Source organism: Meleagris gallopavo, chromosome 12, assembly GCF_905368555.1.
Source record: "Meleagris gallopavo chromosome 12, MGAL_WU_HG_1.1, whole genome shotgun sequence".
NCBI classification, from domain to species: Eukaryota; Metazoa; Chordata; class Aves; order Galliformes; family Phasianidae; genus Meleagris; species Meleagris gallopavo.
This window is the reverse complement of record NC_139415.1, coordinates 3539540-3550949: the sequence shown is the minus strand read 5'-3', so window position 1 is coordinate 3550949 and position 11410 is coordinate 3539540. Positions and strand designations below refer to the sequence as shown.

At 38.8% G+C, this 11410-nt stretch overlaps 1 protein-coding gene across 3 annotated transcripts in view; it reads right to left on the bottom strand.

The window, feature by feature from the left end:
- Positions 1–2033: 2033 nt before the first annotated feature.
- The window catches only part of LOC116217086 (uncharacterized), a 15081-nt gene continuing 5704 nt past the window's right edge, over positions 2034–11410 (bottom strand). For 2 of the 3 annotated variants that reach the window (XR_014885927.1, XM_085234052.1), the window contains exon 2: positions 2034–10855. Coding sequence is in view for 1 of the 3 variants with exons in the window: in XM_085234052.1 (XP_085090178.1) it covers positions 10808–10855 (48 nt within the window). In the remaining 2 variants the exon portion in view is untranslated. The remainder of the gene's footprint in view (positions 10856–11410) is intronic. The other variant, XR_014885926.1, reaches the window with a different exon arrangement.

Below are 11410 nucleotides of genomic sequence, written 5' to 3'. Positions count from 1 at the left end.
AATTGCTGTGAAGGAGCAAAGAATCAACTGTTCTCAGTCAGAGTTTTGTTTTGTACGTTACCTGTGAACGTAGGGTATTAGTTCCTTTCTTATGCTATCTGTGATGCAGGATGGGATTCTGTTGCCCTAAGATCTTAGAAAACAAATGCACTTGGCGATGAGCGCTCATATTTGAATCATAAGAAAGAGCAGTGCCATAATCCATGTTTTACTGACACCTGACATGAATGGGATTGCTTTGCCTCAAATTGTGTTAGTCACTCTGGGGCAAAGCTGACCACGGTGTGGCCTGGTAGTCTGAGTAGAAACTCAGTAGCTTAAGTTTGTCTTGCTAAATAGCATAAATTCTATTTTCTATAGATGCTGAACAGACACTTCAAATGATGTTTGCGTTGTGCTATAGAAGGCCATTTTAAAGTCCTGATGAGTTTGTCCAGGAAATGTAGTTGCTTTGTTGACTGTATGATGTTGGGATGATGTCCTTATGTCCCAGTATGCATGTTCTGTTAGCAAGTATCATTTACTCAGGCTAGGAAATCCCTGTGTGCTATGTATTCTACAGCCAGGAAGACAGAAAAAAAGTTTCAGGTCACACATAGCATTTGTTCAGACTTGAAAACATTTAGACAAATAGAATTAGTTTATTAAAACCTGTAAATCGTAGAATGGTTTGGGTTGAAACGGACCTTTAAGATCACCAGGTTCCAATCCCCCTGCCATAGGCAGAAACACCTCCCTCCAGATCAGGTTGCTCACAGCTCCATGCAGACAAGCCTTGAATGCTTCCAGGGAGGGGCATCCACAACCTCTCAGAACCTTCAGACAGTGATGTTGTGATGCTGCATTTCTCAGATGTGTGGTGTACCACAAGCATCACAGTGACTTCAGCTACAAGTGCCACACTTGTGAACTGGCATTCTGGAACAAGATGTAAAGCTTCAAGGCAGCAGCTTTTGAGTTACACAGCAGTTAGTGAGTGTTCCTTGATATCTAATATAATATACACATGGGTAGTTCCTCCCCTCCATGCTCACTCCCATTCTTCCAAAACGGACAAACTGAGCAGAGGTGAAAGGTGAGGGACAAATGTCAAGCTCTTCAATTTAGCCCTCTGGGCAGGTCTGTGCAAAACAGAGCACATATGGTGCCATGGGAATTCAACTGTTGTTAATGCTTCCTGTCCAGAAAATAAGCTTTGGGTTGGAGTGATGAGAATGGTAAGGTAGTTTTTCACTGAAAAAATGGTTTACTTTATATAAATGCATGATAACAGGGATGAATTCAATCAGTAAAACAGCAGGAAATTTGTTCTAGTTTATAAGCAACCCAGCTGGGCATACAGGGAGATACATTAATCTGTAGCACACTTCATATCTGTCACTATCCAAGTCTGCATGTTTATAACATAGTATATTAGTTAGGTTCTCACTAGATGGCTGGAAGATGCTGGCTCTGCCAGACGTTCAGCAGCAGTTCCCTTTCTGTAGTACGTGGTTCTCTAGGAGCTGAAGAGAATCAAGAAATCAAATATTGCAGATTAAAATGAACTTCACAGGCTTGACATCTTAGTTGGAATTTTATATATCTTCAAATTGAAAGGCACTAACCTGTCAGGTTGCAAAGGCAGCTGTCTAGATTACCTAGAGCTAAGCTCCATGAGGTACCTTAGCTGATGCAACTTATGGACGGCTCCACATTTGGCCATTCATTCCCTTTTGCCACATCAGCTTTGTCTGATGACATGGTGAGCAAATTCAGATCACTGAACTGGGAAACAACAATCAATAGCAAAAAGCCCTACAGATTTTTTGTGAGTTACTGAGTTATTTTGTGCAGATTTAGTGAGCTAGGTCAGCTAGGTTTGACAAACAAGGGAAGGAATAAGATCCTGCAGCCTAAACCAGACCTACCTTTACAGGATGTGCTCAGAAATATCTGTCATACAAACTCAGCTCAACATGCCAGATTCTAAACACTTTCATAAATTCTTTTTCACTTACATGATTTTCACAAGCACATATACTTCTAGCACTTTTCTTGTCTTGGTTGGTGTTTATAAAGAGACTGACTTTGCTTGGAGTTTTTGTTTGTTCTGTGAATTTCAATGTTTGGTTTGAATGATTCTTTGCATATTGTTGTTGTTTACACTGGTGGTACGTTGTGGAAATATCCCTGTGCTAACAAAAGCTCTGGTGTCTATACACAGGACTTACACCCTGAGAGGAAGACAAGGAGAAGTGTGTCAGGCCCTATAAGGGAGAGAAGTATTTTAACTGAGATGTAATGTTTTGTAGATAAACATGATGACAGTGTAATCTCTTTGCATAGAAACAGCAATGCTGATTTATTGTATCCTTAAGATAACTGCTAACATTCTTCACAACTGAGGTTCCCACCAGAAGGGAAAAATAGGAATTTTTTTTTGAAATCTTCATTTTTTTAGTTGTCTCAATGTAGAAAATTGTCTAATGTGTAAAGATTGTATTTCCTCTCTGTAGTCAGAAGAAGCATGTTTCCAGTGTTGTTATTAGCTGACTCTTAATTAGAGAGTGGAAGATTTCTTTTCATGTTGTTCAGCACAGTATTTTTTTCCTCCAAACAGATTTACGCCGTGAGTTTTCATGAACTCTTTTGATACTCTTGATGCTTCCAGTATACTTTTTCCATGGGAGGATCTAATCAAACCTTGAGAATAACACTGCTGTTCTCCCAGTAATGGGTTCTGCACATCATAGTAGCAGCTTTATTGTGTACCAGCAAGCTTCACAGTGTAGAGACAGTGTCTGTAAGGACTGGGCCTGGATGTTAGCAATAGTTACAGTGAGATTCTCTTAAAATGAACATTTCCTCCTTCTTCTTGGGCATTATACAGTCTTCAGAAGTTGCTTTCTCATATCGCAGATTCTTGCCTAATCATCTGCTGAATTTATTCGTTTTCAGGAAATTCATGTATTCCAGGTTAGTCCTCCTCTGAAGCTTCTCAAGAGAAGAGGTAATTGGCGAGAAAAGAAATTAAATTAATATAGGTACTGGGTCAAAGAAACATGAGAGCATTGGGGTACTTGCTAGCAAATCGTTAAGGAAGGACTGAAAAAAACAAAAAACACAATGAAAGGCTTCTTTCCCAGCTGCACTGTCTGGTCTTCCTCACTCCTTCCAGCCACAGTTTAGGGATTTCATGATCAGTTTTCCATCCAAGCAAACACATTTAACAAATTTTCATGAGCTAATAGTCTGTGTATTCATGTAGTAGTTTTGTTGGGGCTTTTTAACCTATTTATACTGTTGGCCTTCAAAGCATCCTGTGGCAGAGAGTTCCATAGTTTAATTACATGTTGTATGAAAAAGCATTTGCTTTTCTTTTAAGGCTGATAATTCAAGTTGGGTGCTCACAAGAAAAAATAGTGAGTAATTGTTTCCTTTTCATAGTTAGTGAATTTGAATGTAAGCATGTTTTTAAGCACGCTCTGAAATAGTTGGCTCAATTAAATCCTTAGAATTTTCATCATCTCCTGCTGTAATATCTTGAAGACTGCTAAAGGAACTGGTGTGATTCCATACAGATTTCAGTTACAGTTATTTTAATAATGTTTCATGTTGATGTTTTTAATTTATTAGTAAAAATTTCTCTTCCCTTGATCCTGATGCTAAGATGTGATTCATAGACTGCTAGAAATAATTATGACAGACCCGTGATAACAAGCAGTGTAGTAAAAGATAACAATACAGTTACTGTGTGTACAGTTGTGATGGTGCTTCCCAAGTAAGTTCTGACCAGCCCCACATGTTTTCATAGTATACAGATTCAGAAGCAGAGATACATAGAGGGTAAGTGACGTGGTAAGGCACCGCCTGGGAATCAGTGACATGCTCTGACTTAAAATAAGAGTCCTTTCTTCCTTCTGATATAAAAGCTCACTGCATGAGCTTTTATAAAGCTTCTCTTTTAATTAGGAAAACTGTGTCAGATTTCTGGAATCCAATCTATCAAAACAGTTACATTTATCCCTAGTTTCTGCCTAATTTTAAGCATAATAGTCAAAGCTATGGAGGAAGTGGTGTTTTCATCTATGAATAAATTACTTATTTAAAAAAAAAAATACATTTATCCACCCAACCATTTTGTCAGAATCCTTGAAAGCCTAAGGATTTCATGCTTTGAAAACCAGTTATTAAACAAAATAAACTGCACAGAGGAAGGAGAGAAATGTAAGGTTTTCCAAAGTTCAAAAAGAATAAAAAGAAGAACAAAGATCTTGTTCTCAGTACCAAACCACTACGCCAATATTGAGAATTAATTCATCTCAGGTTGGGGGCAGAAGGATCCCATTGTTTTTGTTTTAAAATATATTTTTCATTAAAATGAAATATGCCATACATAACATTTCTGACCAGATTATATTTTATTATTTCTATTTCTAACATATGGTGCAGGAGTATGTTATATTTATTGTCTTTAGAGCATGCAGAAATCAGAAGTAAGTATTTTTCACTATACACTCATGCAGATGTTGTATTCTGCAGAACAGAAGAGGTCCTGTTTATTTAGAGAAAACAAAGACCGAGCTTACTCTGCAGAAAAGACCTCCCATATCAGAGATCCCAAGTTGGCTCCAAGCAAGCTGCTGATCTACACTGGGCAGCACAGTATTGTGCAGAGATGCTAAGCACAGTTTGTGTCCTGGCAGTGCTCTAGGTGCAAGTTAATTAGCCTGCATACCTTCGTGTTTTCATGCAGCTAAACTTCTTTCAGTTCTGCCACTGAGTTTAACTCCTGCTTGAGGATTTTCACAGGGTGCTCATTATGTGACATACACGTGCCCAGAGGATCTGCAGTGAACCCAGTAATAAGTGACACTGTGGGAAGGGAAAAAATAAATAATAATTCTGGTAAATGTACCAGATACCATTGCCTTAAGTACAGGAAATGCATTTATACCCTGGAGTATACAGACAGCCATGTCTTTATTCAGAGCAAAGTAGTGTGGAAAATATATAGAGTGAAAAAGAAGGTTTCATGTGTGATGTGTATGATCTGCTTCTCTGATTTGTGAGCTTGTGGAGAACAACACAATGAAATTCATGCTTTGCTTGCACAAGAAAAAAAACATGTGAAACAATTACAAGTATGGCTGATTGCTTGTCTAAAGCAAATACATTTAACTGCCTAGCAGATGCCCCAATTTTGGACACAGGATTAATTTCAGCAAGCCAACACATGTTGAAATGAAATGCACATGCTATGCACTGAAAGTCAAATATAGTAGTAGAATTCGAAAAACACATCTTCTTTTCCTGGTCCGTACTTGGTGCCAATGTGCAGTTGTCTCAGAGCTGTCACGTGCTGCCAGGTGTTTCGGTGACGAAAGAAATGGCAAACTGTCCAAGTGTTGTCTTTAAAAGCATTCAGGCTGCAAGGCGCAGTAGCAAAAAATTAAAAGTTGCCTATGCAGAAGTTGAATTGGCAGCCTGTAAGGAACACAAAAACTGCTTCTGCTTTACATATCCTAGCTTTGTAGTGGTTATCAGTTTGCAGCAAGGTGTCTGGAATTAACAGGTGATGGTGTGCAGAACCTTGTTCTGTCAGTAACCAAATGCAGCAGAACGTGCTGTCCTACTCATCTCTGTAACTCAGATCAGTCAGTCCAGAACATCTAAATCTGCCTAGCGCTGGGTAGTTGTGTGTTTTCGAAGTCAGTGCTGTAGAGCTGCATGCTAGAGAAGAAAATTTGTGAGCAGCCTTCAACTTCATATGGACTTGTGTTCAGTATGCTGCTGGTTGTGCAGCCTCTGTTAGAAACTGTTGTTCCTTCTCATAAACAGCTGAAGAGAAACTGTAATCAACAAAGTAAAATTTTGGCAAAAAAAGCCACTGGGGAATTGTGTCTCTGGTTAAGCCTGCTGGTGGCTGCAGAGGAACAGTGTGCAGACGATTCTTAACTTGTTAACTTCAGCCGCGAACTGTCAAGAATCACTCTGGCAGAGAGCTGCAATAGCACAAGTCCAATTGTTTGCTAAGCCTTTTGTCCCCCTAGACCCATGAATGTTAAAATAGCTTCTAATGAAACTTTAGCTTCTGGCTGGCGCTTTGCCTGCTATCCAGCTGTAACTGTTATGGCATCTGCGTGCCAGTTTTCAATTCTACTTGATTAACAATTCATACAGACCATGGCATGGTTGAAATGGATGTTAAGCATGTTGACATGCAGAGGATTACCTCTTCAAACATTTTTATTGTTGGCACCTGTAAGCTGCTGTTGTTTTGATAAGCGTTGTTACAGCACCAGCGATTAGCTGAGAGAAGTACTGGCAATCAAAGAACACCACAAGGTCTTAGACATATTTCAAAACAATGCTCCCTAAAATTGATCTGTAAATTTGAAATATAAGGGCCGTATTACCTTCGTAATGAAAAGAAGCTGTAAGCTCCAAACAACCTGCAGTGATCTTAATGCTTGAAACTGTTGTCTGAATGCTGAAATAAGCGTGTTGTGATATACTGAATTAACTATTACACTACTTCTACAAAGGGCCTGCAGATGCTGATCTCTGCTGTTACCCAGATGCTGCTGTACAGCATTTCTATGGCAACCCGGTATCCAGCATTCTCATATAGCTTTCCCAAGCAAATGGAAAGCTCTTCACTTTGGCGTCGTGGTTTGTAAGCTGACTTTAATTAAGTGATAGAAAGGTAATTTTTTTCTAAAGAAATACATTATTCTTGGTGGAATTCAACAACTTATTTCACATCTTCCCTTTGGATCTGGTAATTTTAGACTTGCACTGTGACATAAAAGTATGTCCTCTGAGTTTTGGGGAAACACATTCGACATCAAATCAGAAATAATTCCAAGAAAGTGACTTTAGTCTATTTTTTTCATTTCATGGAGGGAGGCAAATCTGTAAATGTAAATTATACAGAGGGCCCATGAGTTCTGCCCAAACAGCTTTCCTTAGAAAAAAGCAGCATGAAGACTAACGAGGACATCAACTGCTTTAACCAGAAAAGCATTAACTGCCAGGAATTAGTGAAAGGTTTCAGAGATAAAAAGGATAAGGAACTAATGAGAGGACAGATTAATCTGTATTTGTTATTCCAGTGGACTGACTTTTCTATGTTTATTATTACTGAATATCATCTGTCATGTTTAAATAATAACACGTCAAGTTGCCAGCTCAAAGATCTGAGTGATATGAAATGTGTATTTGCTATTAGGGAGGATGGGAAAGAACAAGCTGGGATTGTGGGATACACAGAGATATGTGTTGGAAGGACAGAGGTGGTACCTGAGTGCACACAATTACCTGAACTGAGACTAAACAATTTCACAGCTCTTTTGCTATGTCAGCAGGTTTTGCACTGTTCAAACACAAGGCCTAAAGTGAAGGGGATAAAACATTATTTCTACAGCAACATGATGAATTATTGCTTATAAAATAATGCTAAATGCATCTTTCTTCACAGTCTTTCCTCCCTTAAAAAAAAAAAAGAAAGAAAAAGGAAAAAAAAACCCTCTACATTACAGTAGAGATTTTTAAATTAAGTCTTTAAATGCATGAAGAATGACAGCAGGGATGAGAAACTAGGTAGATAGCCTCAATACCAGTTGGTCCCTACTAGGTTTGGCTGAATATTGTTAAAATTAGCTGATTGCCATCTGGAAAGTGGGCAGGAGACCATGTCACAAAAATCACTACCTTTACTTTCACTGGCTCTGCCAAGCTCCTACAGGGAGCTCAAAGCTCAAGTAAGCAATTTGCTTATATTTGCTCCAAAAACATCGTGGAATTGGGAATATTAGACTGCGAATGCGTTTGAACTTTTTATTTTTTTTCCTCCTATGTGTGTAATCTTGTAGGGTAATGAAAACCTTGGGCCAGACCTGGTAGGCCAGCTAAAAAAAAAAGAATAACGTTATTTAAAGGTGTAGTCATTTGGTTCTCAGGATCTTACCACCAGCAAGGTGAATATTCAGTTCAAATCAGGAAGTTTACTGTCTTTCAGAAATAATCTTTTTTACCTTTTAGGCTCATATAATGCATTTTGGCAATTTAATGACTTATTTTCTTGAATGATACATCCAATCCAATTGAAATTGAGGAAATGTTGATGATCAAGTGCTGTGATATAAAATTTGCTTATCCCAGAGCCAGATGGGAAACCTATGCCAGTGTTTCTGCTTGGCTCAGAATCTCTGAAGACTTTTTACTTTCCTAGGTTATCAGTCATGAGCAGGTAGCTGGAATTTAGGCTGCATGAATGTGGATGTATTTTCCTTCATGCTGTCCACATTCAGTCTGATTGTTGTTGTATGACAGTTCGAGAGCCTCCATAAAACAAAAAACAAAAAAAAACCATGGCTGAAGATGAGCATTCACATGTACAGCCTAGAAGCTTCTGCTGATACACTTAGAAGAGCTGCTTTTCCTTGTCTAGCTTTCACCTGCTGTGAACTTAGATATCTGCTTTCAGGAAATTCTTAAAAGTCTTCTAGTGTTCTCAGCTGTGGCCAAGACAAGGGAGGTAGCTGTCTGTCCTGCTATGTCTATAATATCTCCTTTTGTACTATTGTATCAAAGGGTGGATGTCAGAAAAATCATTGGGTGTCTTGGCTATTTCTTCCATTCCTGCTCTCCTCCACTATTTACTTTCATCATATGTTCCTGCAGGTCAGGAACACAGATCTTTTAAGGATCAGTAGAGTAACTGTTCTGCCAGAAGAGAATCTCCAACAAAACTGCAAAGCTATACTCTGGTATAGCTTATAATCACATAGATGTGGCAGTAGATGCTACAACGATAGTGTATTTATCTATATATAGCTCAGAGCTCTGGCAAATGGGCTGCTTAACAAGGATGGAGCTACATCTATTGAAGGCACTGTCCAGGACAGTGGATATTTCAACAACTTTTTTCTCACCTTGCATTCAGCAGAATTGAGTCTGATATCATTTGATATAGTGCAATTTAGAAGGAAATCCATTTGTATTTAGTGCCATTTCTATGTCCACATGAAGTTATGGGTGGGCCCTTTCCCCAGGAGCAAATTACTTCCTTTTGGATCTGCTGATGCACACTTCTTTTCGGTTGAGCACTTTGGCACAACCAGATAGAAGCCTTTTCCCCCATAACATATGACTTGCTCTTTACTGCGACCTTCCTCCTTTGCATTCTTTTCTCTTTCACACTAACGTGCTTTAAATTGAAATGGATGGGATGTTTTTTGCAAGACTATTTTTGTTAAGTACCAGATGAGTGTAGTTGAACTCAATTAAGTGACTTCTGTAGAGACTTAACGGAGTGGAGCACAAGCACAGCAATGTGTAAGTACAGGCAGTTTGAAAGAAATGACTTTTCTTTATCTAGCCTAAAACTATCTGAACCTCTAAAAGGAAGGGTGTGGGAAAACATCTTACCAAAAGTGGTTGTTTTTTGGTTCTTCTGTTTCCTTGTTTTGTTGTTGTATTTGTTTTTGTCTGTGTTACTTGATTCTTGTTTATTACTTCCCGAGAATTAAGGTAGTTTTGGTAGCTATCAGTTAAGTCGAAGTTCCCAATTTTAAAATAAAAAACAGTGCAAAATACTGGGATACTCAAATTTGCTCAGCTGAAAAGGAATTAGAGTGAAAGGAGCTGTGCAGAAGAAGACCTCAGAGATATTTTAGGACCCTTAGGTCATGAGTTAGGTCATGAGTTCCTTAGCATTTGCTGTGGCATCTGAATAGACCCTTGGATTACAGATCAGGGCAGGTGCAGAGGGCTGTACTATAAATACTTTTACCCTTAAGGAGTTCACAAATTTCATAGAGTTGCCTCGTTGAATGACAACTGAACAGAAACACGTTAGTTCTGACGGGGAAGAGTATCAAAAGGATTTTAGAAGAATTCAGAGATTTGTTTTCCAACAGATCATCTCCCAGTTCTTTAATTTCCAAAGCCGAAGCGCTCTTCACAGTTACCTTAGGAATACTATGGATAGCCTTTAAAAGGATACAGCATGCATTTCTCAAGTGTGATGGCATGTTCATGGGTATTTCTGTACTCCTTTGCTGCCCACTGGGAGCTGCAGAGAACTGACCAGCAGGATTCCTCCCTTCTATTTTAAGCCTTTCTGTAGCCTCAAGGCTAAGTATATATGACCAGTTTCTTCAAGGGAAGTTTTGCCATTTCTACACTTATAGAAATATTGTCCCTCAGCTCCCTTTGTGCAAAGTTCTTTGAGATCCTTACAAGATTAAATATATACTACTTGTGGTAGTAAAACCTACTTATTGATTGAGTACCATTTTTTAATTTATTTTCCAGGTAAATCCAGATGTTTCCTATTTCCCACTTTTTACTGATAAGCCATAGTCCTCTTTCTCTCTTCATCCAAAATAAACTTTCCATTTTTAGAAAGGCTGCAAAGGGCTCGGAAACTTTTTCAAAATGTTTGTATTTTATTTACATTTGTCTCCCTCTGGGGGAACACTTTACTGACACGTGTAGTCTTATGGGTTCATTCTGACTGACCTAATTCGAATCCTTCATCATCTTTTAAGAGGCATGTTTTCACAGAACTGGAAGAACCAGTATAGCATGAAGTTAGGTGTCACTTCCTGCATATTCCAAAAAAAAAAAAAAAAGAAAAGAAAAAAGAGGCAACTCCAGTTTTTTAGAAAGACTCTGTTTGAAGGATTTTTCCAAGCGAGTCTACCTGCCCTTCCGTATGGCATCAGCATCTCTGTTGAGAAACGCCTTCAGCTGGTCCAACTGTGAACAGAAAAGCAGATTCTTCTCAAGGCAAATTCTGCCTGTGTCAAGAGATCTATGGCATGGCAGGAACATCGTGATAGAAGCAGATTCTGGCCTCATCCTGGAAAACAAAATATTGTTGGGAAGCCTGAAGTGCCACATCACTTACTTACATACAGCGTATGTATATGGATGTATGCGTATATGGCTTATGTATATGTTTTGCCAGTTCTTTGTGTTGGCTGCCTTGGTGTTCTGAAGAGTCTGATTTAAATAACAGAACTCAAAACCAGTGTAGGAGGTGCAGAACTGAGTAAAACTGCTGCTGGGGTGTTTGTGCACCATTTGTCAACGAGAGATGAGCCAGCTCCTGCAGCGGTGGGGTGGCCATGGGGGAAGTAATGTTTTGTCAGAGACACAAGCTTTGTGCTGCCTTCTTTTTTCAGTATACAAGATTAATTTGTATACAGTCTTTCTTCACGTCCCAATTAAAAAGGGAGTGACTATACAAGCTTCTTGATTTCCAAACCTATCTTTTTTTTGCCAGCTGGAAATTTCCAAGCAATTCAAATTGTTAATTAAGGTAAAGCAGGCATGCTTACATGTGTCTGTACTTTTCGTATTCTGTACCACAGAAAAACAACAACAAAAACGTCAGCCAATTTAGCTCTGTGGA